The sequence below is a fragment of the Cetorhinus maximus genome, chromosome 15 (genome assembly GCF_964194155.1).
Source record: "Cetorhinus maximus chromosome 15, sCetMax3.hap1.1, whole genome shotgun sequence".
NCBI lineage: Eukaryota > Metazoa > Chordata > Chondrichthyes > Lamniformes > Cetorhinidae > Cetorhinus > Cetorhinus maximus.
Genome location: NC_135893.1, coordinates 37953971 through 37981303, shown reverse-complemented (window position 1 = coordinate 37981303; position 27333 = coordinate 37953971). Strand labels below are relative to the sequence as shown.

Sequence of the window (27333 nt, the reverse complement as noted above, 5' to 3'; positions counted from 1 at the left end):
ACCATTTAATTAGATCATGACTGATCTGTATTTCAACCCCATAATGCCTTGGTTCCATGATCCTTAATCCCATTAAGCAACAAAAATCTCTCTGCTCAGGTTTGAAATTTGCAACTTCCCAGCCTCAAAGGAATTTGGGGGACAAAGTTCCAGACTCCTACCACCATGTGTGTGAAGTGTTTCTTGATACCACCCCTGAGTGACCTAACTCTAATTTTAAGGTTTTTCCCCCTTAATCTGAACTCCCAGTCAAGGAAGTAGCTTTCCTCTATCTGCCCTGTTTGATCTTAAATGCCTCAATTAGATAACCCCATAATCTTCTATATTCAAGGGAATACAAGCCTAGTCTATGCAACTTGTCTTCATTATTTAACCCTTTTAATCCTGGCATCATCCTGGTGAATCTGCAATGCACCTCATCCAAAACCAACATATCCTCTGAGGTGTAGTGCCTAAAACTGAACACAGTACCCCAGATGTGGTCTGACCAAAGCTTTTATAAATGCCGCATCCCTTGGCATTCCAACCCTCATGATAGAAAGGCTTACATTCCATTTTTATATTGCAGATGAAGTTCAGTCTTCACTTTGCCTTTCACCAATATAAATCTAGTGATCAGGCAAAGTCACCTCCTCCTGAAAATGTGCCTTCTTACTCAGCTATCATTTAACTTTAACTTGGGCTGTCACATGTGAAGTATTATAATTCCCACTAGTTGAAATTGTGTGCAATGACTTGGGATACAGAATGGCGATCCCCATGGACAAATGCAGCCTTGCCAGCTTCACTCACATCCCAAAACACAAATACTAAAAAAAAGATAGAATGTTAAAAATTGCCATCCATTGACAATAAAGCAGATTGACAAATTACATTATGCATATAAATGTAATCTCATGCTGACTCAACATGTGTAGTCCGATGTTCAAGCAAACAAATGATTCAGTCAGGTTCATGCACAAAATTGGGGGGAAATAACATGCCAGAAATAGGTCACATGAAAATTGTCCAGTCTTCTGTCTGCATGCACTCTTTAAATATCATTCTTACAAGGTCACAATGCGTGAGAATTAACCGCACCCAGTCAAACATCTCAGTTGCATCCGGAATCAAGGACTAATGTTGGTGTACGCACTCCATTGAAAATGCAGGCATGGCTGGGTGAGGAACGGCTAGTTTAGTAATGGTTCTTTCTCAATTCGCGTTCTTTATCCCTTCACTTTGAGAGATTGGGCCGACTAGGCCTGTATTCACTGGAGTTTAGAAGAATGAGCGATCTCATTGAAGCTTATAAAATTCTGACAGATTGGATGCAGGGATGATCTTCCCTCTGGCTGGGGGGGTCTGGAACAAGGGGTCACTGTCTCAGGATACAGGGTAGACCATTTAGGACTGAGATGAGGAGAAACTTCTTCACTTGAGGAGGGTGGTGAACCTATGGAATTCTCTACCACGGAAGGCTGTGGAGGCCAAGTCACTGAATATATTTAAGAAGGAAATGGGTAGATTTCTGGACTCTAAAGGTCTCAAGGGGTATGGGGAGAGCACAGGAGTACGGCGTTGAGATAAAGGATCAGCCATGATCATACTGAATGGTGGAGCAGGCTCGAAGAGCCGAATGACCTACTCCTGCTCCTGTTTTCTGTGGAACCAGCAAGAAACCGCTTCCAAAACACACACAAAAGTGGTGTATCAGAATAGTGCTCATTTGATAAAAAGGGACAGGTCTACAAGAATGGATGAAAGTGCCTTACTTTATGCACTTACAGAAGGTATGGCAGCACATAGAAATTGGCTTTTTAAACAATATATTTTCATCTTGGGAGAGGGTGACGAAAATTCCCTGTGGCACCAAATGCCAGATGTCTTGAGTCATCTTTTATAAGTTCTGCTTGGCTTATGAAGAATGTACACCAACATTTTGATAACTTTTGGACAAAAGTATTGGAGATAAATATGTACATGAGAAAGAGAGAGAAAGATTCCAGAAAAATTAACTTCATACCATGCCAACTTACATTGTCTGTATACTTCTAGTGTTTCAAATGCCTGAAAATGGGCCTGTGGCGTAGCTGTGGAGTTAACATGTCAGATTAAATAGCTAGCAAATAAGTATCCATTACATGATGTAAGGAAAAACATGCCCCATTCTTTTCTTGACAGTGGAAGGCCTGTTAGCCAAACTTAAAAAAAACACTTGTGCACAGCTTGATTCAAACTCGGGTTCCCCTGCCATGACCTAATTGAGTGTGTTGTCAGGCTAATTGCACCGAATGCCCTAAACACTGCTCTTGCAACAGAATCTGAATGTGGAGGCATCAGAAGATGAGTCTTTTCAGGACATCACTGTATCACAGGAAAACCAATTGTCCAGTAATGTTTATTTTCAAGAAATGTTGATATTCTTAATACTTTCAATTTGTCCTATTGTTGCCAAGACTTAGGGGAGGATTTTCCTGCTCCACCCGCCGCTGGAATTGTCTGGTCCCACTGAAAGTCAATGCACTTTTGGCTGGGGCTGGAAAATCCTGGCCTTAGCCTTGGATGGTTGTAGGGCTGGACAGGAAAAATGAGGGTTGAGGCCATGGAGGGATTTGAAAACAAGGATGAGAACTTTAAATCAAGACGTTGATCAGCCAGGAGCCAGAATAGTGAACACAGAGTTATTGGTGAACAGGACTTGGCATGAGTAAGGGCACAAGGTCATCCATCACTCTGCTGGCCAAGTTTACATAGGGTAGAATGTGGGAGGCCAGCCAGGAATGCATTGGAATAGGCAAACCTAGAGATAACAAAGGCATGAATGGGGGTTCAGCAGCAGATGAGCTGAGGCAGGGACAGAGTCAGGTCATGTTCCAGAGGGTATAGCCAGTTTTTGTGATGATGTGGATATATGATCAGAAGCTCGTCTCGGGGTCAAATGTGACACCAAGGTTGCAAATGGTCTGATTCAGGCTCAGGCAGTCACTGGGGAGAGTGATGAAACTAGTATCAATGGAGTGGGGACTGAAGCAATGGCTTTGCTCTTCTCAATATTTAAATAGGAATAATAATCATTTTCACATGTACTTTATTCAGTCAATATTGTAAGCATGTAAGGATTTTACCATGCTTCACTGAATAGCAAATTATTTAGAATAGTGACCCTTTTTTTACATTAATTGCTTTCAAAATACAAACTCACCACGATGGACTCCACTGCCCTTCTCCAACAAAACCACAGGAGTTTTGAAAGAAAATTCTAATTACTTAAAGAATGTTGGCAAACTGGTTAGGGAAGCCTGTACACTGCCTGCAACTTTGTATAACCAGCATCTTCAACCTTTACAATTAAACGTAAACTTTTCACTACGGAGATGAGCACACCCTCAGAATGCAGCATGGTCCAACGAAAGGCTGACAGCATCAGCAACATTGTGTAAAGTTCGAGGTGCAGTTTGTGGATTTCAGAGCATTTCCTATGTTAGGAATAACGCACAAAAAAAATCAGTGACCCCGTAGCCGGTAACAAGCAGGAGCAGAGTAGGAGATGGAAGACTCTGAGAGGCATAGAACACCTGCTGAAGTCAGTACAAAGGAGATGCAGTGAGGCTGAGAAGCAGAAATAGAAAGAGAGAGCAGGACAAGACTCGAGGAACTGAAGGAAAAAGCAGGCACAGGAACATATAGAAGGATGGACCTATGATGCAAAGATGGCTAGAGTTGGACATCAACTCTTACACGAAGAGGACCCAATTACAGCAAATAATATTATGTTGAGGAAACCAAAACAAACAAATGATTTTCCTATAACATATACAGAATCACAGTTGAAAAAAAATCATTGCAAGGGCAATTGGTTAAAAAAATTACAAAAGCACTCTGATGAAATACCTGTGAAGTCAAAACAGCCAATACTTTACTAAATACTAGGAACAATCTACAAGATCAGCTGACTTTACCTTACTTGAAGCATGTGCCTCCCTTTTTTTAGTTTCTACCAGGAAGTATAGAATGAGGAAAGGCCAATCTGCCAGTGAAGGATATTCTCCACACTGAATACAATCTTCCCTTATTCTGACTCTCCAAACAACTTAATTTACTGAATGAGACAAATCTCCATGAAATTCTCTCTGAATACAACTATCTCCAGATTACTAATCCTATTTACAACCCACACTTCCTAGTCAAACCTACTGAAATAAAAACAGAATTCTGGAAAACACACAGCAGATCACTCAGCATCTATGGATAGAACAGAGGAGCCATCTTAATGTTTTATTCTTTCTTCAGCACCATTGAGGAGAAATGTACAAAACCAAAAAAAGACTATTCTCTCCATTAAAATCAACTAACCTGCTTGTCATTAAAACTACTTTCCTCTGTTCTCTATAAGAACATTAGATCATAGGATAGGAATTCCCAGAACTATATAGACTGTCCACCCAGCCCCTCTTGAACTACTTCTCTCTGTTGGCCTATCACCGAACACTGACAGCAGCCATGAAGTGTGAAATCTTCTTATAACTGCAGTAAAAGGAAACTCGATTGTTGAAATCCCCAACAGTGGTCACACTTGATTTTTGGTTGCTCGACAAAGTGGTGATGAGAAACTTCATTAGTTCATTTCAAGGCTGTGTTTGCTGCCAACGCACAGTTGTACCGCTTCACTCCATGATGTTATTGTGAATGATGGAGATCAGGACACTATTCATTCCCCCAACCTCAGTGTGATACTTACCCCACCCATTTAGTTCCTCTTTTTTTTAAAAAGGATTTTGGAACCAGAAAGGGCTATTTTATTCAGAACAAAATACAATGTCCATTTTTGCCTAAAAAAAAAATCAAGGAAAATACTAAATATATAGATCATGTTTTATCTAGCACCAAGTTCTGAGTGGCAATTTAAATTTTTGCCTCTGTTTTCAATTGCCGACAAGATTCAGCTTTAGGTTTTCTGCATGTGCACGGACAAGTACACATGTGCAGACTGATGTTGCTGGCCATCTTGTGTTGGCAGCAGACATAGCTTAATTTCATGTCCAGCTTGTAGTGAGTGCCAAGGTGCTTCTTTTGAGGTGTCCGGCCAGGACACTAATGGCTTCTAATAGCATTGCAAGTAGATGTGGCACTAACTTCATACCTCAACTTTTCCCCAGAGGTTCATAACCGATAAAGAGCAACATACACAAAATAAGGCAGTATGTTTCAGCTATCCATCTAGCCTTACTACGCTTCGTAAAGGATTTAGTAAAGAGTTTTTTTTCCTAAAGCAAGAGATTAGCCGAGACAGATGTGTATTCTTAGTTCCATTAATAAGGAAAAAGAACAAGGTGATGCTTTTATCAAAATGGACAACATGGTGGTGGGTATACCATGGTTTTCTGAGGAGAATATAAAAAAGAAAATGTAGGTATAAATGTTTATATTGTCACATATTCAGGATCAGGTGAACCTACTTTATTTACTGGATACTTTGGATATGTGGCAGATTTCTAAGTGGATGTTTTCATGATATCAAGCTGAAACACATGCAACAAACCCTTTGCAAGCTTTTGATCCAAAACTTTGGCAGGATATCTATCAGCCAAAGACTTGAATCATATGGAAATCCACCCGCCCTTTGTGCACACTCCCCCACCCTCACCCCACACTGCTCAAGATGTCGACTGTGACATTCTGCACCTGTGAAGTGGTTAGTAGAAAGGGTGGTGAATTGATGATACCCAACTCATCTTTCCTTTGCTTATACTGTCTCAAGCTGCAAGATGAACCAGCTTAAAAGCCATTCCCCGGTTTTATTAGTGTTTCTTGCAATTCTTTAACATCGCTCCGAGACCTAGGTTTTAGCCGTGACAGAGAGGCACCTCCCAATTACCCGGAGGGGGAGGGGTGCATTTCGCACATGCACAGCTGGCCACTTAAATCATAAACTGCCTCCACTGAAGTGAGATTTTGGTAGCTCAGGAGTGTGAAATCTGCAGTGTGCAGATTAGACCAGGTAAGAGTAGGTCTGAATTTGGTGAATTTGTTTCAATAGCTAGGGCACGTACCCCTTTGTAAAGGTAAGGCGCACCCCTTGGATCTGGTCCTGAACCACCTTTGGAGTAGGTCAGATGCCCCTTTGGAAGTGTTAAAAGTAGGGAAAAATATGCGTCAAACGTGCATAAATTCATTGGAACGGTCAACAGACCTGTCAAAACTGTCAGCAGCATCTGTCAAAGGGAACAGTAGACCTGTCAAGGCTTTTATAAGTCCAGCCCTTTAAATCTTTGAAAAAAAATGTCTGGAGTCTGAAAAAGAATTGCTTGCTGATTCAATCTGTCTGCAGACATTACTGGATTAGTGCTGCATGACTCATTTCACAACCATCCATTATTGCAGTAGGGTGCCTTCCATTTCACAGTTTGATTGACAGCTACATGGTTTATGGGCTCCTTGGATGTGGGACTAAGAATTCCAATGCTTATTGTTAAAAGGGGCAGTGTACCTGAATGAAATGTTTGTTGTTATAAGGCTTAACTCATCAATACAAGGTAACATTTTTACTTTAGAATGATACCGAGATAAGGTTGTTTAAATCATGGAGCACCCAGATGTTGTTTCCCTGGACATAGAGGGTAAATGAAAAGCATGGATTATGTTCAATCAATTCCAGAGTAGTGTGATCTGCATTTGATTTTATATTTGACCTGGGGCTCTTGCTGATTTGTAGTTTACTACATAATGTATCAGCTTGAATACTGCCTAAAAGAAATACATGCTGCCGAAGCTTTTTGTCTTGCACTCATCAGGACAAATGCAAGAATGCCAAATTTCAAACCATCACAACAATTTGTACTAGAGGAGAAGAGGGTGCTGATTGGGGGTTGGCAAGTCAACTCTCTTTGATTGATTGAGGCATTGTCATGGAGAAAGCAACGGGGAACTAAAGGCTCCCAAAGCTCCCGGGTAATTCAAAACAGGAGCAGATTGTTATATATAAATTGTCATGATCATTTGAAATTTGGCACTCTATGTCTGCCCTGATGAGTGCACGATGAAAAGCTTCGGCAACATGTCTCTCTTTTCAGCAAGATTCAAGTTTTATACTACCAAGCGACTAAGTATCAACTTCCTCAGATTCAATTAACCTGTGCACAGTACAGGAATGGGAAATTGCTGTGGGCTTGAGGAACCAATGTAGAGTGGTCAAACCAGACCTGTTATCAGATTTTTTTCTGAAGTTAATTTTCAAGGACTATGGGGTTCTTGCATCATAAGAGGGGCCACAACGGGAAAGAAATGTTTGGACTTAACCTGAAGACCTTGTTTACAATGTGGCTAGAGATTTGCATGTCAGATTTAAAACCGACAGATATGCTAGGTTTCATTTTCCAGTTCCAATTTTGATCTGGATTTAAGTGACACATCTAAATCTCTGTACACTCTAATTTTAGTACAGTGCAAATCCTTGTGTTGTAATGCTAAACCTCTTGTGTAAACGCGCTCTTAGATTACTGCCATTTTATCGTAGTCACAACAAGTTTTGGTTGAGAGCATGGAAGAAATAATTTATCTAGCGGATCTCCCATATTGTTGCTCATTGCAAGTCAGATGATGTGCTATTCAATAATGATATGTGTGCTATTCTATTGCAGACCTGTGCCCCTTCAATACCTAATTATAAAGTGAGCATAGGCTCAAAGGTCACTCAGAGCTTAACCGCTGTTTGGTCAGGAAACCTTGAAATTGGAATCTGCATGTTAATGTTAATCTGTTATTTCTGTTATCAGAAGCATTTTTAAGGCTGTTTTTATCTTGAAGCTGTAAGTCAGAATCTAGGATGGCGATTTGGTTTTGAAATTACTGGCCTCCTTGTCAGGATTGTGGGAGGAAATCTGCACACTGGTCAATCAGCTACAAGAAATTTGTTCAAACTTGCCTATTATTCCATGACACATCTGAAACATGACAGGCAAGAAACAGCTATGCATGCACCACTATTGTATCAGTAAATAACCCTTCTTGTTGGCCATTTAGTCATAGGACAAACTATTTTCCAACAGTAAGGGTTTTATAAATATGTAGTGTATAACTCAAATGCCATTTGTACTGAGCATATAGTAGAATTAGACTTTAAAGTGAAAGGACAAGTTCACATAATAACTATAATAATTGCTCCTAGATTATCTGATTTGGTTCAATACATAAACTGGGATAGAACATTATTACCAGTTGCTCCTCATTAGAAAAAAGTTTTGAATCTGGTAGTAATAAGCCAACAAGGATTCAGCTGGAATTTTTTGACCAATATATCACTTACCAATGCAAGTGCTAGCCAAAAGGTATCCCAAACCTGGAAATCAATGTCAAAATAACTACGCAGAAAAGCAAATGTTTGTTAAGAACTCTTACAATCGTGTGGAATGTAAACACCAATATGGACCAATTGGGCTGAATGGCCTGTTTCTGTGCTGTAAATACTATGCAGTTCTATATAATCTTTGATTAAATAAAATTCAATTAAGTTACTATAATATACAACATGACTTACAGAGAAGGACCAAGTTAAACAAATATTTTTCTTGTGCTGGCTACAGACTAGAATGTAGCTAAAGACAAGGGGAGAGCACAAATACAAAACTAGAAACAAGCCCGTAAAATGTGGCGAATTGCGGCATTTAACATGGCTCATGTATGGCACCAAATCTCAAAGAGGCAAGGTCTGAATGTTACGTCTGCCCCTCACCTGAAATTTAAATGTTAAGATTATTGAGGGATTGAGGAATTGATAATGTATAAAGGAATAAAGTTCTTGTGGTCTTTTCTTTGCCAAGCATTCCTCGTCCCATCCTTGGATCATTCTTGCCTGCACAAAATGATTTCCTGTACAGGGCTTTGTGAATAGGCAGATCATCCTGCTGCCCAACCCTAGGTTAATTTATTGAATTATGAATGAGATCTCTTCTCATGTTGCCCTAGTGGTCCTTAAAACTGAGAGCACTGCACTCCAGTGTTCTGTGCAAGCCTGATTTCAGGCAAGAAAATAAACTACTGAAAGAAAAACATTGAAACCTTTACATCAATATGCACAATGTTGAAAATGAGATGCTGATCAACAGAAGTGAGTGAATGTATGCAAAAAAAAAGTAAAAAGCAATGATGTGTAGCAGGATTTGAAGGCTCTTGATTACAAAAAAAGAGGCTAGGCACACACATGCATGTTAGTATATGCAAAAGCTTTACTTCTGTACAAAATACAATAAAACAGATTTACATGGCTTTTATTTTTGACTTGATTCGCCATCTATAATGGTGGCAGGAGAAAGGGAGGTAATTTCAGATCAGTAGTTCACATTGTATCATTTAAGCACCGATAACAGCTGTGATAAAAAGCACTGTCTCATCAGAAACTTCGTGAATGTAAGCAGAAAATTCTGGTCGAGAAACAGAACAAGGGGCCTTAAACAGTTCACAGAGCAAGCCACTTAGTAATAGCAGAAGTTGTCTTAACTGTTCCAACAGTACGATCAAATACATCAGCATTCATATTTTACCAAGATCCTACCATTGCACCATTGTTGTTTGTAAAATCATGAAGGACCCAAGTTGCCCATGACTATCTTTGCTATTACTATAAAAACTGCTCCATGAAACACATCTCCTGAATGCTTGCATCGTAGAAATCCCTGTCAACAGCCCTTTAAGATATCTCAGTAGCTGAGGTTCAAGTTTGGGATTCTGTACATAACTCTTCAATTGTATAACCTGATGGCAGTAGAAACTCATTCTCATTATTAATAAGACTTCCCACTGCCAGTCTGACTGATAAGAAATGTAGTCAGACTTTGAAAAAGTATCTGCTTTCTGTGTAGAGAATAACAATGCAACATTAACCCATCCATACATACGTGATCCTTAGTACAGTTGATGGGCATTGGTTGGGCTATGCTGCTGTAAAGTAAATTTTCCCAGACAACTACTGATCCTCAAATTGTTTAAATTGACATTAGTCAAATGATTTTCGTCACTGGATGCTGACTATTAGAGCCGGCCATTTCAATTTATTATTCTCTCTGGGGTTCCCCACTATTTTTCAGCACATTGCTACACGAATCCTCTATTAGTTGGGAGAGTAGAGTTGGAGCTTTATAGCATGACCCTCTGTCAATGTTTCTTCTTCATCAAACTAGCCAAGTCATACTTGTAACAGCAAAAAAGCATCACTAGCACATTTCTCCTGAGATAAATATTGCAGAATCATTCCCAATGATCTGGCCAAACATTACCAATGTTAATTATTAGAGTTCCAGCCACCTTAGGTTTATTAGCCGTTTAGCTGATTTTGAAGCAGTTTTAAAATAATGTTGGCTGCTGGTTTAAATTGACAATACTGGTAACATTTTTCATGATTCCATTATATCGTATTACAATTCCATATATTGTTTTTATAAAATACCACTAAATTGCCGGCTAGAAACTCACAGCAGCTTCAAAACCCAGACTAAAAAGCTCAGCTAACATTGCTGCTCTTGGGTCTCAAACGCACAGTTTGAATTGTGATGCAAGTAGTCTGGTTTTACTGCTATGCACCTGGCCATTAGTACCACAGTCAACTTGTCTTCCTCAATCATGCCTAGCCTACCGCATCTTGCATGTTTTCCCACTGAAACCTGTTTGAAATCAGCAGCTATACTCCCATTGCCTTACAGCCATTAAATGGAACATGTCAGGAGCAGCATCAAGTACTTCTCGGGTTAGGTGAAGAATGAACTGGGAATAGAGCAAAGCTATACTGACGCACCCCAGCAATGAATCTTAATCTGAAAAAGCACCTCACTATGAAATTTCCTTTCCTCTTACTAGTCAGTTTCGCTTTCATTGCTGCCCAGCACTAAGCGACTGCCAGTTCTGGTCTTTGGGGTGTGGACTTCTATCTAAAAGGAATTGCGTGAATTAAAACCATCTCAACACACTGAATTTCGGATCTTTTTTAGCCATTAGCAACAAGTGCCTTTTATTCAATCAGTGTAATACAGACTTCAACTCTGTGCTGAATGAACAAATCTATGACTATAGAATTCAGAATTTGAAACGGGAAAACATCACCCCATCCCCTTGACAAATTAACCTCCCTAAGTAATTGAACAATGATGGCTGGCAGTTGTGTAAATATTCTTGTTGACTAGAAAAAGTGAAACCTATGTTACAACTGGCCCCCACACACACTTTTTAAAGCAAAGATCTTCATTGTCTTCATCTCTGCACAGAAAGCAAGCGGACTCATCATTCATCTCAGTGCAGACACCAATTTGGTCACCTCTGTAGTTCAGTGTTGCTTTGTTCAAGAGCTCAAACAAACAGCTGATTAACGAATATGTTTCAGGACCATCCCTGCTCCTTAAAAAAGGGGTCTTACAGTGCACAGCAAGTGAAAGTTGAGCTCTCAGTCAATCTTATTTAAACGCATGGCCTGCCCTTATTTTAGTGCCAATAACTCTAACAAGCATAATCTGGGCATAAACATTTTCTGAACTAGTTATAGTTGTATTTACTAGTTTTGATTATACGGCGAGAAAACAAGTCTTGATCAATCTAATTGGTTTTTCGCTGTGTTACAGTTCTCGCAAATATGACGAGCTCATTCAGAGTTTATCTGGGAATCCTTGCAACTATTGCAAATGCAAATTTCTACTTTTGTACTGGTCTGCTAAATTGTCATGTGGGAACAGTAGTGTCAACAGCAGAGGGGCATAAAACTATATCCGTGGATTATAAAACCATATAGCACAGGAAATGCCCATTTGCGTTAGCACACTGAAAGAGCTATCCAATTAGCTCCACCCCCCAACTCTTTCCCAATGGCCCTATAAATTATGAGATAGTTTATTGGCCATTGTTGTGGTGATGAGAGCCAGAAGATGGGAAACAAGAGGCACTATTATGTCATTATTCACACCCTGAGCTTCTGCAAAACCTGTCTTTCAATCAACAAAAGCCCTCTCTAAAAAATAATTCCTCCAAAACAGATGGTAGGAGCTGGAAGGCTGAGAAAGGCAGCTAAGTGGAAAATGACTGAATTAAACTAAATAGCCTAAAAAGGTAAAGCAAGAAAGAAGGAAAGTTGCATGTATAGAGCACCTTCATCATCTCAGGATATCCCAAAGTGCTTCACAGTTAACGAAGTACAGCAAGATAGGGGAGGCAAAGTGGATGACAGAGAAAGTGCAAACAAAATTTTTTTTATTTTCTGGTTGTATCTTAGGTGCAGTTGGCAGCTTATTCAGCCATAATATATTATGCCTGTGGAACGTCTTTCCAAAACTCCTTTGCCTCAATGCTTTCGAAAACTTCTTTAAGGCTTCTCTCTCTGACCAAAGCTTGCCCCCTCGTTCTAATCTTGTTTCCTTCCTTCATGGATGTTTTTCTTTCTCAATATAAAACCCTCAGAGTTTCCTCTGCACAAGCAGACTTATAGAAAGAAAGCTGTCATTAATTTAATACTGGGTTAATATGTTGCAGCAATAAAAGCTGTTCCTGAAGTTTGAGTAGGTTTATTATTGCAATAGGTGTGCTTATTTCAACATCGCTGTGAGTCTGTCTGTGTTTGGAGGATGGGGAAAGTATTTGGTTGCATTGCTGGAAATACACGTTTCCTGAGCCGAACATTCCTCACTTAACGACTACCAAACACAGATGGACCAGTCATTGCTGTTTGTGGGATCTTGCTGTGTGTAACTGACTGTCACGCTCGCCCAAGTTACTTCATTCCGAAGTAATTCATTATTCATGCGATGCTTTGATCCACTCCTGAAATGAAATCTGTCCTTTTCTTTAACTAACGTGCTCATTTCACTTGCTGCTAACTGTGCACTTCCAACAAATTTGATTCCTGCAAAACAGCAGTAAGTATAACCACTTTCCAGCTCTTCTCAGGAGGATGGAGGAGTTTAGAATTACAGCAGGCACCTAACTTTGTTTGAGCCCTATTTAATAACAGTGGTAAAATCCAATGATTTCCAAAAAGGGGTCACAGTTCATTGCATACAGGTAAACAGGCCATCAGTAACAGAACTGACAGTTAAATAAAACAGATAATTATACATAGTTATTGTTTTAATAAAAATACACAAGATCAGAAGAAAAAAATTCTACAACTTTTCAGATCATTTCGTAGCACCAAACAAAAAATTGGAAACAAGCACCTTTGGAATATGAAAGCTTCACTGAATCCCAACAGGAATCCTCTTTGCCCTGGTTGTTCACACACTTAACATGATTTTGGAATGCAAAAACCTACAAGCCAACCCCAGCAATAGTATATACAAGCACATGGGAATCAGAGAGATCAGAAATAATTTTGGATTGCAGTTTGAAAAAAAACAGGAATTACATTGCTTTCTGTTCCATGATGTTGCCATGGTGTTTACAAGAGCATGAGAGAGAGTCTAGCCTGAGTACTGTAAGAGTTGTAAGTGTAAAGTATCAATACAATCCAGTGAGACCGATCTCTTATAATTTCAAAAGGATCAGCGTACCTCCAATCGTTATGTACTTAAAAATGAACCAGCTACTTCTTCAGCATATGCTGTATCTAAACAGATACCGTTAAGTATATATTATCGATGGGGTTGACTTCAACATGTTGTCTGCTTTGACATTTTATAACAAGTGACTCTAATGCTAGTGATAAAAAACCTCTTGTCTACAGCTTTCAAGGATGGAACTGTCAATTTTAATTAGTCTTTTCAGTGTCTGATGAATAATTTAAAACTGTTAATTAAATCTTTTCAGATATGGAGTCCAGTTTTTTTTAAAAGAAACAGTTGAAAAAACCTGTTTTGACATGGACAATTTTCCAAGTAGTTTTAAACAATGTCCATGATGGGTCATAAGATGGCAGACTCTCTTGGAAGGAAAAGGTTGGATGTTGATTTGCGAATATCAAAAAGGCTCGCTGCACCACCAGAATATGATTGGTTACCTCATCACCCACGACTACCTGATGTCTTAACAGAGCGTCAGCAGAAATAAACCTCAAACCAATGGAAAGGAACACCAAGACCAAGACCAAGACCCACTGATACAACAGAAATACTGGGAAGGGAAAGAGAGGGGACTGAGGCAACCTGCATTCATTTTATAATGTAATCATCTGGACTTCAAAATAACGTGGAAGGGGTGAAGGGTTTGAAAAGAAAATGTTTCACGGAGAAAGGAGGATGGGCCGAAGGCCTCAGTTCTGTTCTGTAAGATGCTGAAAGATACACCAGTGTTTCTAACCTTAGATGGGCACTGCTAAAACCACTGTGGGTAGGGAAGAATGCGAGATCCAAGGAGCCCAAATTAGATGCAAGGAGCACCATGGGCATTTTCTGGCATCACTGCCCCAGCCTCTACAGGTAGGCGTTTATGCGTCACAATATCCCAACTCTATGTTAACTATTCAGCAAAAATATCAATTTCCTACAACTAGGGTCTGCCACATGGATCCAACATAACTGGAGGTGCCGGGTTTTGTAAATCAAATGGCTTAAATCATGTGACCGGTTTTCAAACGCTAGGAGTTACAGGGTACTATGGTTAGATTTTTCTTGAGTTTATTCCACGACCCCCACAGCAAGTGATAAATACATAAAATATACAGTATGCAAATTATCTACAAGTTACAATGTGCGGTGCAAACAATGATTATCTAAATAAAGGAAGCAGATTTAAGTAAAAATATTAAATGTATATTTTAATTTTCACATTTCAAAGGGGCATAAAAATCATTTTAATTGCAAGGTTTTCTATTTTCATAAGCTCTGTTCTCTAACTGTATGAAGTAGAATATTATAAGCTAATGTACGGATGTTCAGGGGAACATCACAGACCATTTCATGCCAGTGCTCAATTATAGTCAGACTGCAAAACAATTACTGCACATAGGAACAACAGTAGGCCATTCAGCCCCTCCAGCCTGGTCCCTGATCATGGCTGAACTGTTTCTTAATTCCATCTACCAGCCTTGGTTCTATAACCTTGGCTAAGCAAAAATCTTTACAGATCCCACTGCTAACTGCACTAACTCCTGCTGTGCCGAATTTATGAGCAACTCTACATGCCTGATACATTGATGGCTCTAGCTAAGCACTTTTAAGGGTTGCCTGCAGAGATTACCTCGATATGGTTAACAGAAGTCTTCAGGTGAGAACATTATAGAAAAACAAATCAGTAGATGCTCCTCTTTTTACCCTTTAATTTGCAACCCTGGCAGAATGTTAAGGCAGACTTTACTGAAACCTTTCAGAGATAGCTAACCCCTTGGGAACAGGCTAAAACCAAGAATTTACGTCCAGCTCAGGCCACATGGAAAATACAGATCAAGGATTTCCGTGGGGACTGGCAGCCATGTTGTACCCAACTAGTATCATTAATGCATTAAAGCTCTAAGCGGGACTAGGAAAAATAAAATGGTGTGAATGAAAATGAAGACAGCTAGCTAGAAGAAACTCTTCAACCTTCTCTGAGAAGGTTCCTATTATTTACTAAAAACAAATTCAATCACTATAAATATTGAAATTTCATTTTATTTAATAGGGCCAGATTGTATTAAAGAGATCAATTAAAAAAACGGGGAAAAAAAAGACATACCCAATCAGAAAAGTCTGTATCGCAAGGCTGCATTTGAAAAATTTAAACAGGTGAAGCAAGGGATCAGCCAGAGCATAGAGGAAGCAAAAGGTGAAAAAATAAAGCAGAAAGATGGCAGGGCAAAGCACAGCACTGTTTGCAGGTCAAAGGGCACAGGGAGGCAGTTGTTGGAATGCCATGCACCATGGGAGGAGAGGATGATGAGTACTCAACGGTGCAGTTCACGAACCTGGTACATGTAAGACAGCAGTCCCCTCGTCCATGGCGAACATGTTGGAGCCTGTGCAGGTGTACACACCAGCATCCTCAGGACGAACGTTGCGAATAGTCAAGATTCCATTGAAGTCCACTGCGGTGTTCGGGAGTTTACCTCCAAGTTGTCGGGTCCACACCAATGTGTATGCTGGGGACTGGAAGTCAAAATGACATGAAACGTCACACCACCTATATCACCAAACATTTATATCAAGTCTATTGTCAATATTACAGTCACCAATTAGCAAGAAAGTTGCACTGGTAACAATGTCCAAGTGTAAAACTGATATGTCATTATTGCATTGATGCTTTTCAAATTGAGCAGTAAAAAATAAAGTTCAGAGAATAATGGTCAGCTGAGGCTCAGTGAGTAGCACTCTCACCCGCAGGTCAGAAACTCATGGGTTCAAACCCAACTCCCACGATCTAGCTCGAAATTCAGGCTGACACTCCATTGCACTAGGGCAGGTGTCATAGCTACCATCTTGCTGATGAGATGTTAACTCGAGGCACTGTCTCCCCTCTCCAGTGGAAGGAAAAGATCTTGTGGCAGTGTTCAAAGAATTTCCAATATCCTGGCTAATACTCGTTCTTCAGATACAACCACTAAAAACACTGGGCTGTAACTTCTGTGGAGTAACAATCACTGTTAGATTGCCACTCTGCTTCTAGTTATTTACCTTGGAAGTGCAGCCACACCTTTCTTGCCCGACCTTCGGTCTCGGGCCGGGTGAGAAAGGTGCAGTGCACCAGGTTCCCAGGGCCTTGTGTTGAGGACAGCTGAGTCAAAGGTAAGGAAGATACGCTCCTTGTTTTCAAATGGCACCAGCTGCAGTAAAGCAGGTAAGTTTAAAGCTTTCAGCCACTTTAGGAAGCCAGGGAAAACATAAGTGTGTAAGATAAGTCGGTAGGATTGGATGGGCGGGGGGGGGGGGGGGGGGGGGGGGTCTTCCCTGGGGGAGGAAGTGGAGGGAGGGGGAGGTCAGTTGGTGGGGGGGGGGGTGGTCAGGTGGTCTAGGGGTAGTCAGTGGGGGAAGTAGGGTGGTCAATGGGGGATGAGGAGGGTAGTTGGGTGAGGGGAGGGTCATCATGGGGTGGGGGTATTTGGGAAGGGGTAGAGGGTAGTCGGGGGTCTTGGTGAGGGATTGGGGGGAGGTTGGGATTGTTGGCAGGTAGTGGGGGGTGGGAGGTAGTCAGGGTATCCTGTGGAGGGGCTGGGAGGGGGTCCAGTGGTAGGGTCAGCACAATAGTTACCCAGGAGTTAGAAGTGGTTTTAATTCTGCTAACGTTTTCTGAGTAACTACTCCTGTAAGATAGTCAGAATCATCTGAAGACTGAGATTTATATCAGAGTATCAGATGGTTCCCATTGCAGGGCAATTGCCCAACAGAAGTCTGAACATGCTGGGCAATTGTCGTGCAATCCTTACATGGGGAGCTCTGGGTTTGGGCTGGGGAGGCTCCCCCTGTACCCCCTGGCTACAACACCCTGGAGCTTGGAAGTTATGGGCCATTCTATCTACTCATTAACTAACTCCTCTTTGTGGGAGTTTACTGTGTGCAAATTAACAGCTGGATTTCCGTCCAACAGTGACTACATTTAAAAAGTACTTCATGGACTGGGAAGCATTTTGGGACCTTCTGAGATTGTAAAAGACACTATGTAAATGTAAGTTCTTTCCTTCTAAATTCTATTTCCACTATTTTTCTCTATTGCTCAAGTATCTGCCTTTTGAAAGAGCAATTGCCTTTCATGTAACTACACAGTATCTGAAGGATAACTGACTGACTAATCAGGGCTCCTGTGTACTTTCTAACACCAGTCCCTCACAATGTTTGCAGACAATTTCTTACTTAGTAATGAATACCAAACTAATATCAATGGTTTTAGTTTACATTTGAAAGTTTTTCCCCTTATAGGAGAGACTAGGACTAGGGGATACATAAGAGGTCTCCCATTTTCGACAGAGATGAAGAGAAATGTTTTCCCTCAGAGGGTCATTAGCCTGTGAAATTCTCTTCCCCAGAGTGCAGAGGAGACTGGGTCATTGAATATATTCAAGGCTGAATTACATAGATTCTTGGTGGACAAGGGAGACAAAGGTTATCGGGGGATAGACAGGAAAGAAGGGTTAAGGCCACAATTAGATCAGCCATGATCTTACTGAATAGTAGAACAGGCTCGAGGGACCAAATGGGCTACTCCTGTTCCTAATTTCGTATGTTCTTAAGCCTGTGTGTAACTGCACATTGTAAGCCAATAATTCTGCATCATTTCCATGCTTTATTAAGTCTCACCTCCAGAAATAATTTTATTCATGTCTTTTGTACTGAATCCCATTCAGTGGCCAGGATGACTACCAGGGGAGACATAGGAGCATCCTAGGAAGGAGCATTGCTTTACACAGTATCATGAAGCTATTAATGTATAAGGAAAATATTTGTTTTTTAAAATAGAGGTTTAGTCTGTGGGTGTGTCTTAATTGGATTAAAGCCAGCTAGTCTGGGTGCTTTGATGTGTACTAGTTTTGATATGTAAGAGAGGTAGTGTGCATTTGCATTTTTTGAATAGAGCATTCTAGAAGTGGGGTGAAAACTACCACCTAGCTAGCAGATACCAAGTAATATGTTTATATTACTAATAAAATTGGTACTATGAAAGGGGTTTAATTGTAAAAAATGGAGTTCAAGGAGGCTAGTGATACAATGAGAATTTACATTCAATGGCCGGTGCTAGGTATGACTTCAGCAGTTTTGTGTGTGCAGAGCAGAGGCAATGTGAGTTCAAAAGGCAGTTGTAAGCCTCCAAAAGTCTCCACAGGTACCAAAGCGAAAAGAACCTCATTTTGAATTCGTAAGGTAAAAATGCTTTGCCTGGTGTTTGGTTAAGCCTATGGGTTGCTGTTGCAACAATGGAGATTGGTTTGAGAATTTGTTAAAAGTTATGATAGTAGTCATTTGTATGTACATGTATGTGTATGTATATTTTAACCTGTGTAAATTAATAAAATGTTTCATTTAATTTAATGTAAAGCCTCGAGAACTGATTCCTGAATTTAGAGTCGCATCTCAAACATAACACTTAAAAATATAGGTTATGACAGTTTTTTAAAGTTTCCCTCTGGGATTTTTAAATAATTCAGCTGTACCAACTGCATCGGTCATAACAATAGTCATTACTTCCAGGGGAATAAACCAAAAAATGACTCAACAAATACCATTGCTTTTAGTCAGCAACTTCTAATATCAGTGTAAAACTTTCTGTTTTTCTCTCCAGCTTGTGTGCTGATTACAGCTGGAAGGATGAGTGACTGGTTCCCAGGCATTTGTTTACAATAATCTAAATTAGCTAGGAAATGCAGTCTGTGAAAAGTAACTTGAAATGAAGTGCTGAAAATGTTGAACTTACAAAACTCCATTCATAAACATTTGAAGAGGTTTGCGTGAAAATATGATTTTTAAGAGAAGAATTCCAGACCTACTTCATGCGGTGATGTCTATGATACCAAATGTCAGCCCAGACCTGAAGGCGTCCTCTATAACTGTTGCAAGTTATCGCAACATTTCCAATTTTAGTCCTAACACACCAACTTTTCAGACTTCCGATATGACTGCAAATCTTTTCAGCAGAACCTGTAGGAATCCCTGTATGATTGAAAGGTCTGTTCATACCCTTAATGTACAATGTGCTAGTGAGTTCCTTCGGTGTATCACTCTCCCTTTAGAGTGAATGACACAGGGGTAGATTATCTGCTTTGACGATTTGGCAATCAGCGATTCTGGCATAAATTGTGCCTGTTCTGAAAATAATTTTCTTCAACACCCCCACCCACCCCAGTTTCCACTCAAACTCACTTGCACATCACAAGAGCACAAAATCTGCCATAAATCAGCACAAATGGGCAGCTTTTAGGAACAAACTTTACTTTTTAAAGTTAAAAAGAATTCTTGATTTATTTAAGCGTGGCAACTTGATGCAGTTTGATTAAACACCTGAAAAGGCTCTGTTCACAAAGAAATAAGCTTTTTAAAGAATTACCAATCCACCACCTGTGAGTAACCTGATTTTTAAATAACCAAAAATGGCTTTAAACATGTTCAAAACTATCTTCTATTCATTGAGGTATGGCGGCCAGTTCCTGAGTAAATTAAAAAAAACATTCAAAGCATGTCTGTTAGTGACCTTGTGTCCACAAGGGTCCAATTTAATTTTGGAGCCACCTTGAAGGCCTGAAAATAAGAGCAATTATTGGAATGTTGCCACGGTGATTAATTCACCTAGGGGTGTGGCCAGTGTTGTGGGCAGGGCCTGTTTCTAGCACAATATTTTAAAAATTAACGCAAAAGATTGCAAGAAACTTGCGTTACACAGAGTGAAATTTACAGTTAAAATTCCTCGATCTATTGTGCTGGTTATGCCGATATTGGGCAAATCACACCGATGAAACCAATGCAGTGAACAGAAACTCCAGGTGATAGTCGGAATTTCCCGATGCTACTTTGTTTAAGCGCCAGGTTATCGCACAAGTACCACTGACTCTCAGCTATGGACCGACTGAGGGATGGTTACCTGACTTTTTGCTGTGCAGATAAAATTGACAGTGACGCCAGATCCCACTGTTTGTGTCCTTGGTTCTTCCACGGTCACTGTTATGGCTTTGAAAGAGGGGACTGCGGGTAAAACAGGAAGGTGTACATTACGGATACATCCAGTTACTTCCAGCAGGAGCAGCAACATCAATATACTGGAAAGCCCAATCTTAAACAAGCTACAAAATTAGAACCAAAATTTGCATTTGGTTGCTCTGACGTAGTGTTAAATCGTAAACAAAAATCTTTACACAAAGAGAGAAGAAATCAGGATGGTTAAAAAAAAAACACCTTACACAGCTCCAGTTTATATAAGTGTGAGGAAAATCTAGTAACTGAGAAGTGATGTTGTTTTGGAAATAGTGTAGGTCTTGCAGGAGTTAAACTATCCCACATTGTATATTCTATAGGTGCTGGCATTCTGGTTAATTCAAATTCACTTTTTGCATAAGACAATTTGAATTATCCTGTTACCAAATTAACCAATGCAGGAAGCTTTTTGTACTCAAAACAAAGTTTGATTTAACAAATGATTTAAATCAAGTGACTTCTGGTTAAGAGTAATGAATTGTACACTTTTGCAACAGGAGTTGCTGCTCCTGTGCAGAGTACTTAACATGTCACAGGCTCTCTCTCCTGCTGTTGTCCAAATGCTGTTTCAAAAACCACTGATGGAGGAGGGATTCACAGGATTGTTTGATCCAACAGATGAATCCCCTCCCATGTGACTCATAGAACTAATGTGAACAGCTACCTACGCTGAACTGTACTAAATTAGCTTAGAATATACTGGCTACAAGCTGGAAAGAAGTATCATACCACACTGTTTCCACTATTTCGTGTGACTCAACAGCAGTAAAGCAATTGTGACAATAGATTCACGCTCCCAGGGTTAGGCAAATTTATAACACATTTCAGTGTGACACCTTTTAATGTAACTGGGTCTCTCGAAGCACCTGCTCTTTATATGTTTTGATAATTTAAAATATTATTTGACTTTGAATTCCACAGTAACTACCAGGTCTACTCATCCTTTTTGAGAAATCATGCATGCAAACACACAAATGAGAACAATGCTTTAGCAATCATATGCAAGGAAATTAAAGCTAAATACTTCTTGATCAAATAATGCTCACTGCTCCTCCAGTCTGATGTCCTCATTAAACCAATTAGCCGGGAGAAACATAAGCTTCAATGAGCTGGAATTTAAGGGTTGCATGGCTCTCCACGCCACACTCCGCCCCAAACCCGGCTTACAAGGGTGCCCACCCATGTTCCCAATGGCTGCCCTGTAGCAATTTAATGCTGGGAGCAGCGGTAATGGCTTTAAGGCGAGACATTTCTGGGGAGGAGGTCAGGCCTTAGAGACCTGCCAGCCAATCAGATGGCTGGCTGCCTATGCACTCCCAGCAGCAACTGCCAGGAGCGGTGGTCACTGATGGGGTTACAGGCAGTCCTACCAAGCGCTGAGGGGCCTGGTTAAATCCAGGGTCGAGGGTCGAGGGTCTCAGTGAGGGGGGTGAGGGAGTGGGAGGCTTGGTTCAAAAGAGGTCGGGGGTGTGCGGGGGAGGATTAGAGGGGTGGGAATAATCTTTGGGCGGGGTGGTGAGGGGCGCCGCTGCCTCCGATGGGCCAAGGGGATCCGCTAAGGAGGTCACAACCCCTCCCCCTTGCCCCACACCAGCCCACGCAGCCAAAGCTGCCAGGCTTCCCACATGGTATGGGCCTCCCCCCAGTGTGGGTCAAATACCAATAACTGCCCACTTAAGGGCCTCAATGGGCCCCAAGTGTGAGTGGGCTTTCTGAAGCTTCCTCCACCCCTAGCAATATTTCAAACAGGTCAGTGGCGGGGGAGGGGGGGTGGCAGGGAGAGTGGTGCAGGCCATTCGCTAGATTTTATATACCCCCTCTACCTCCTTCAGCCTGCTGGTATGGGAGCTTAAAGCCCAGTCCTAGGGCTCTGGTGGAGAATGTGTCCTTACTGCTCACTAAAAACTCTTAACATTTGGAAACATAAGTTAACAGGAAATAGTGCAAGAAATAAAGCTTGTACAATACAGTATACGCTGGTTCACAAATTAGTTTTAAAAATGACTGGAAACAAGATTTGGTTATGGGCTGGAACAAGGGTCATTCTCAATGGGAACAGAGAGGAAAGAGGAAGGCACGTGTACATAAACTGAAGCAGCAGTACATTCATTTCAAGGCGAGATGACCGATTCTTCTTTTAAAATAAGACAAAAACAGTAAATCACAAAAACAATAAAGAAAGATGTCAAGCGTTCGAGAGGAAACAGCAGCAGTAAAATATGAGTCTTCGATTTCCTGGAGATTGTGAAAGTGAGAAGTGAGGTTTAATTTGTTTCTATGCTGCAGAGATTTGTTTGAACTATAATCTCATTAGATTTTGATTGCGGTCTGAACTTGTTTCTGTAACTCACCAGTAACAATGACTTCAACTCGACTTGAATTGGTGCTTTGCATATTGCGACAGGTACATACGTAAATCCCAGCATCAGATGATTTAATTTCCTGGATCAACAGCTCTTCTCCTGGTAAAGAAGAATTCAGAAGTAACTGTTAGCCGCCTCATGTTACTTACAGCAACAGATGTACAAATTCCATGTTCCTAAACTCAATAAGCTTGACATTATCAACAGTCAATGCATGCAGACAGGAAGGTAATCAATTTCATACCAAGGTTATTCTTTACAACAACAAAGATAAATGGCTACACTGTCATTTCCCTAAAAATCAGCACTGCAAGCTTGCTAGTGCTTAAGTCAATCCGTGTCTACACTAGCAACATCACTATCCTAAAATATCACATCCTTCCTCATTAAACTGAAAACCCCACATTGAGTATGTGAACCCTGTACAGTTCTTTTCAAACTCGTCCTTTTAAACAGTGAAATATAGACTTTAGTCATCAACTATTGGGACTGGGTTTTTTGATCAAGTGTCACCATAAGATTGGTCCAAACAAGTGCGATCGCGAATCCCTTAAGGGCACAGAATCTTTCATGGGCACTGGTGAAACAACTTTCCCAAAAGAAAAACTGCCACCATTCCCAACAGTGGAATTCAATGGTTAAGCTAATTTGTTACAAAATTAAGAGAGCAATATATGTCATTAATAATGTTTTCATCCTCATGTTAGCTAGGGCACTAAAGGAGTGGGGAAAAGCACCTTTAGGTGGCAACTAAAGCTGGGCATGGTCTCAAAAATAGAGATGCTGTGACTTTCCAATACTTCAGATACTTACCCTGGACCCATCACCAAAACAGCTGTTTTCCGCACCTACTTCAACAATTATCTAAGACTTCTAATACTGAAGAGCAGTCTTCCTGACTACTGCATGATAATACAGGAACATCCTACAACCCTTACACTTGGGGTTGAGCTCCAGGTCAACCAGAATTTCTGGATTTTGAGGAGAAAGGTTGTTTTAACTGATGAATTTAAAGGAAGACAATGATCATTCTCCACGATATCAGAATTGCCCACAGCCCCAGAACACATGGACCAGCTCATCTTTCTGTGTCCAGCTTAGTCTGTTACCCCAAAATGCTCATCCAATTTAATTAATTCAGAGTTATACCTCTTACCAATGATCGTGAATTTTTGAGTGCTCATAGGCAGGGTATAAGGTTCTAACTAATTCATGCTCGCCCACTAGATACCACACATGCGCTGCTGGATAATTCAACAGAAACTGCTTCGAGCTCTTGAGAACAAGAAATGCTCTTTCATCAAGTCAGAATATGTTTTTAATGCAAGTGTAGACTGTGTTCCCAGTTTTAAATATTGAGTAAGTTGTTGGAGAGATTCTCTTGGTTACCTTGGTTCCTCTGCTGAATGCGGCTGGACAAAGGCTGACCATCAGCTCTGCTCCAGTAGTAATAAAATGGAGCTTGGCCAAAGACCTGGCATTTTAGTATCACGGTGCTACCTTGTTCCACCGTTGTTCTCTCAGGGATAACAGTAACCAGGAAAGGATTGCGATCTATAGGCAAAAGTAAATTTAGTTAAATCCATGCTATTAAGTTTTGTCCAACTAAAACGCAAACAGGGTCAAATCTGGTCAATGTAAAATATGAGATTTTTCCATACACTTCTGTTGCCTTTATTTAACTCATAGCTTGGCAGCAGGTCCAGGAAAATTCCAGTCGAGCCCTGATACCCTCTTGATTGTATTCAGTCACTCTTCTATTATTCAACTATTGTTTTTTTAAGTGAATAAAAACCCATTTCAATATTTTTATTCTGTACTTTTACTAACAATCAGACCACTCACAATCCAAGTGCATAAGGCAAGAGGTGTCCAATCTGTAGCAGAGAGGTGTGCAGTTAATGAGCTGCTTTGATGGCTGAAAAGATTCCTGCCACATCACATCCCACTTTAGCACCAACACATACTGCAGCTAAATCCCCAGGGAGAGTTCAAACTGGTGGATTTCGCTAGTGACCCATCATTAATTAATGGAGTCTCCCAGACTAATCCCATCAGTAACATTCTCAAGTAAGGTGCTTTTAAAGTAGACGAATGTGCTTCAAGAGGCGTAGCTAAAGAAGGAAGGACCACAGGTACCAAAAAAGGAGAGATTAAGTGGGGTGCTTGAACAATTGGTTAAAGAGGTGGGTTTAAAGGGGAGACTTAAAGAAGGAAAAGGAGGTGGAGAGGCAGAGAGGGAATAGGGAGGGAGTTCCAGAATGAAGGATTTCGACAGTTTAAGGCACAGCACCAATGATGGGGAAAAATGAGGGAGAAATGTCCAAGGTTATAAAAATTTGCATTAGATTTATAAGAGGAAAAAGGAGATGCGTTACACCAGGTGTCTGCCCTCATTCTGCAGCCCTGGTACTTTCTAGCATCTTCCCACGAATTGTAACCTGCATCTTGTCTGTTGTAGGAGCAAGGCCAGTGTCCTAGCCTCCAACCTCAGTGCCGTGCCCCTACTGCAAGGACCTGTCCTCAGATCCCCAATATAGCATCATGCACATCTTCAGGACATCACAAAGTGTTTCATAGTGAATGAAGTACTTTTCAATGAGAGTCACTGCTGTAATGTAGGAAGCATGGCAGCTAATTCACACACAGCAAACTGACAGAAACTGTTAAGATGAATGATTAGTCAATTTTTGGTGTTGGATCAGTACAGAGTATCTTCAGGAGTAATAAATGATTTACATGAAGGTATGTTCTTCACTTTTTGAATTTAGATGAACACTCACCTAAACCATGGCTTCCATCCTCCTCATCTCTGTAACCCTCTCTATCCCTATAACAATCTGACAATTCTCCATTCCCCTTCCTCGGGCCCTCTGTATATCCACCCCACAGCCCCCATGTATGCGACCCCATCCCCTCAACCACTCCCTCCCCCACCCTATCACCCACTCCCATTGCCGACAGTGCCTTCAAATGCCAAAGTACTGTGCTCTGGAATTTCCTAAACTGTTCTCCACGTCTCTCCTCTTTTAAAAACTGCTTTTTGAATCAAGTCGTTAGTCAGCTTTCCTAATGGTTTCTCCCGTGGATCAGTGTCCTTTTTATCTGACGCTGCCTCTGTGAAACACCGAGACATTTTCCTACATTAAGGATTATATTTAAATTTAAAATCATTCTGGGGAGAAACATTTGGATGCTACCTTTTGAAACACAATGTGCAGCTGGTTTAGGGAGGCAGACTTTACTATGCTTTATGTCTATTAGGCTTTTCGCAGAGGATCAACTGCAGCACAGGCAGAGTAAGATGAATTAAAAGTTTATTTTTATTTATTGGTTCATGGGATGTGGGCAGTGCTGGCAAGACCAGTTCTTGTAGCTCATCCCTAATTGCCCTCAAGAATGTGGTGGGGAGCTAAAAGTATGAGTGAAATAATCTAATTGTCAGAAGATGAATGTAGGATGAGGAAGAGGGAGGAAGCGAGTATGATACAACTTTGTATTTGGAAGTTCAATATACTTCTTTGAGTATATTCAACCTCCATATACGTGGCGGTATCATGCCAAAGGGAATCATGGTCGTGTGATGTAAATGTTAAAATCGGTTTGCTACATTAAACTGTCGGATATCCTGGACTGTAGAACTTAGTCAACGTAAGAACATAAGATAATGGCTGATCTGATGTGACCTTAACCCCACTTTCCTGCCTGTCCCCCATAACCTTCGACCCCCTTGTAGATCAAAAATCTGTCTAGCTCAGTCTTGAATATAATCAATGACCCGACCTCCACCGCTCTCTGAAGAAGAAAATTCCAAACACGAGTGACCCTCAGAAGAAATTCCTCATCTCCGTCTTAAATGGGAGACCCCTTATTTTGAAAATGTCTCCCCCTAGATTCCCCCATGACAGAAACATCCTTGCAGCATCTAAGCCATGTTGGAGTCAGTGTGCTGCAGCTTGGAAATGCTGTTGACGTCCACCTTGTGTACATTGTGTGGGACAATGAGTCAGAGGAACAGACTTGCAACATGGTTAAAAATGACAATAAAACGAGTTGGTGAGCTTAATGTTTACAAGATTGAGGGCTACGATCAAGAACACACTTTGTGCGTGCATATTTAGTGTGATTAAAAGAACCTGACGTTTTCCAAATATTGAGTTTCCTGAGCAGCAGACAGAAATCTGAGGGGGAAATTAATCCTGGAAGGTGGCGTGTGAATGGAGACTTTGAGGTTGCAGAATTCCAATTGGTTTAGAATCAGACCCATGATCTGAGACTGGTTTTGATAACTGCAAATCTAATCCTTTGTGGTGTTTGGTTTTCCAAAAGAATTTTGGAAGTAAAGATTCAGCCTGCAGATCCCTTGCATATTAATGGTGTTCAACAATTCTATGTCGATGGTGTGAAAATGTAAATCTCAAACCCCCTCATCTCCCAGG

General features: G+C 40.7%; 1 protein-coding gene across 1 annotated transcript in view; it reads right to left on the bottom strand.

The window, feature by feature from the left end:
* hspg2 (heparan sulfate proteoglycan 2) overlaps positions 1 to 27333 on the bottom strand; it is a 524258-nt gene that overhangs the window by 160055 nt on the left and 336870 nt on the right. Inside the window, exons 41-45 of the mRNA XM_078558280.1 lie at positions 24284 to 24448; positions 22883 to 22993; positions 20422 to 20522; positions 15827 to 16007; positions 2019 to 2072 (exon numbers count right to left, since the gene is read on the bottom strand). Coding sequence (XP_078414406.1) covers positions 2019 to 2072; positions 15827 to 16007; positions 20422 to 20522; positions 22883 to 22993; positions 24284 to 24448 — 612 coding nt within the window. The remainder of the gene's footprint in view (positions 1 to 2018; positions 2073 to 15826; positions 16008 to 20421; positions 20523 to 22882; positions 22994 to 24283; positions 24449 to 27333) is intronic.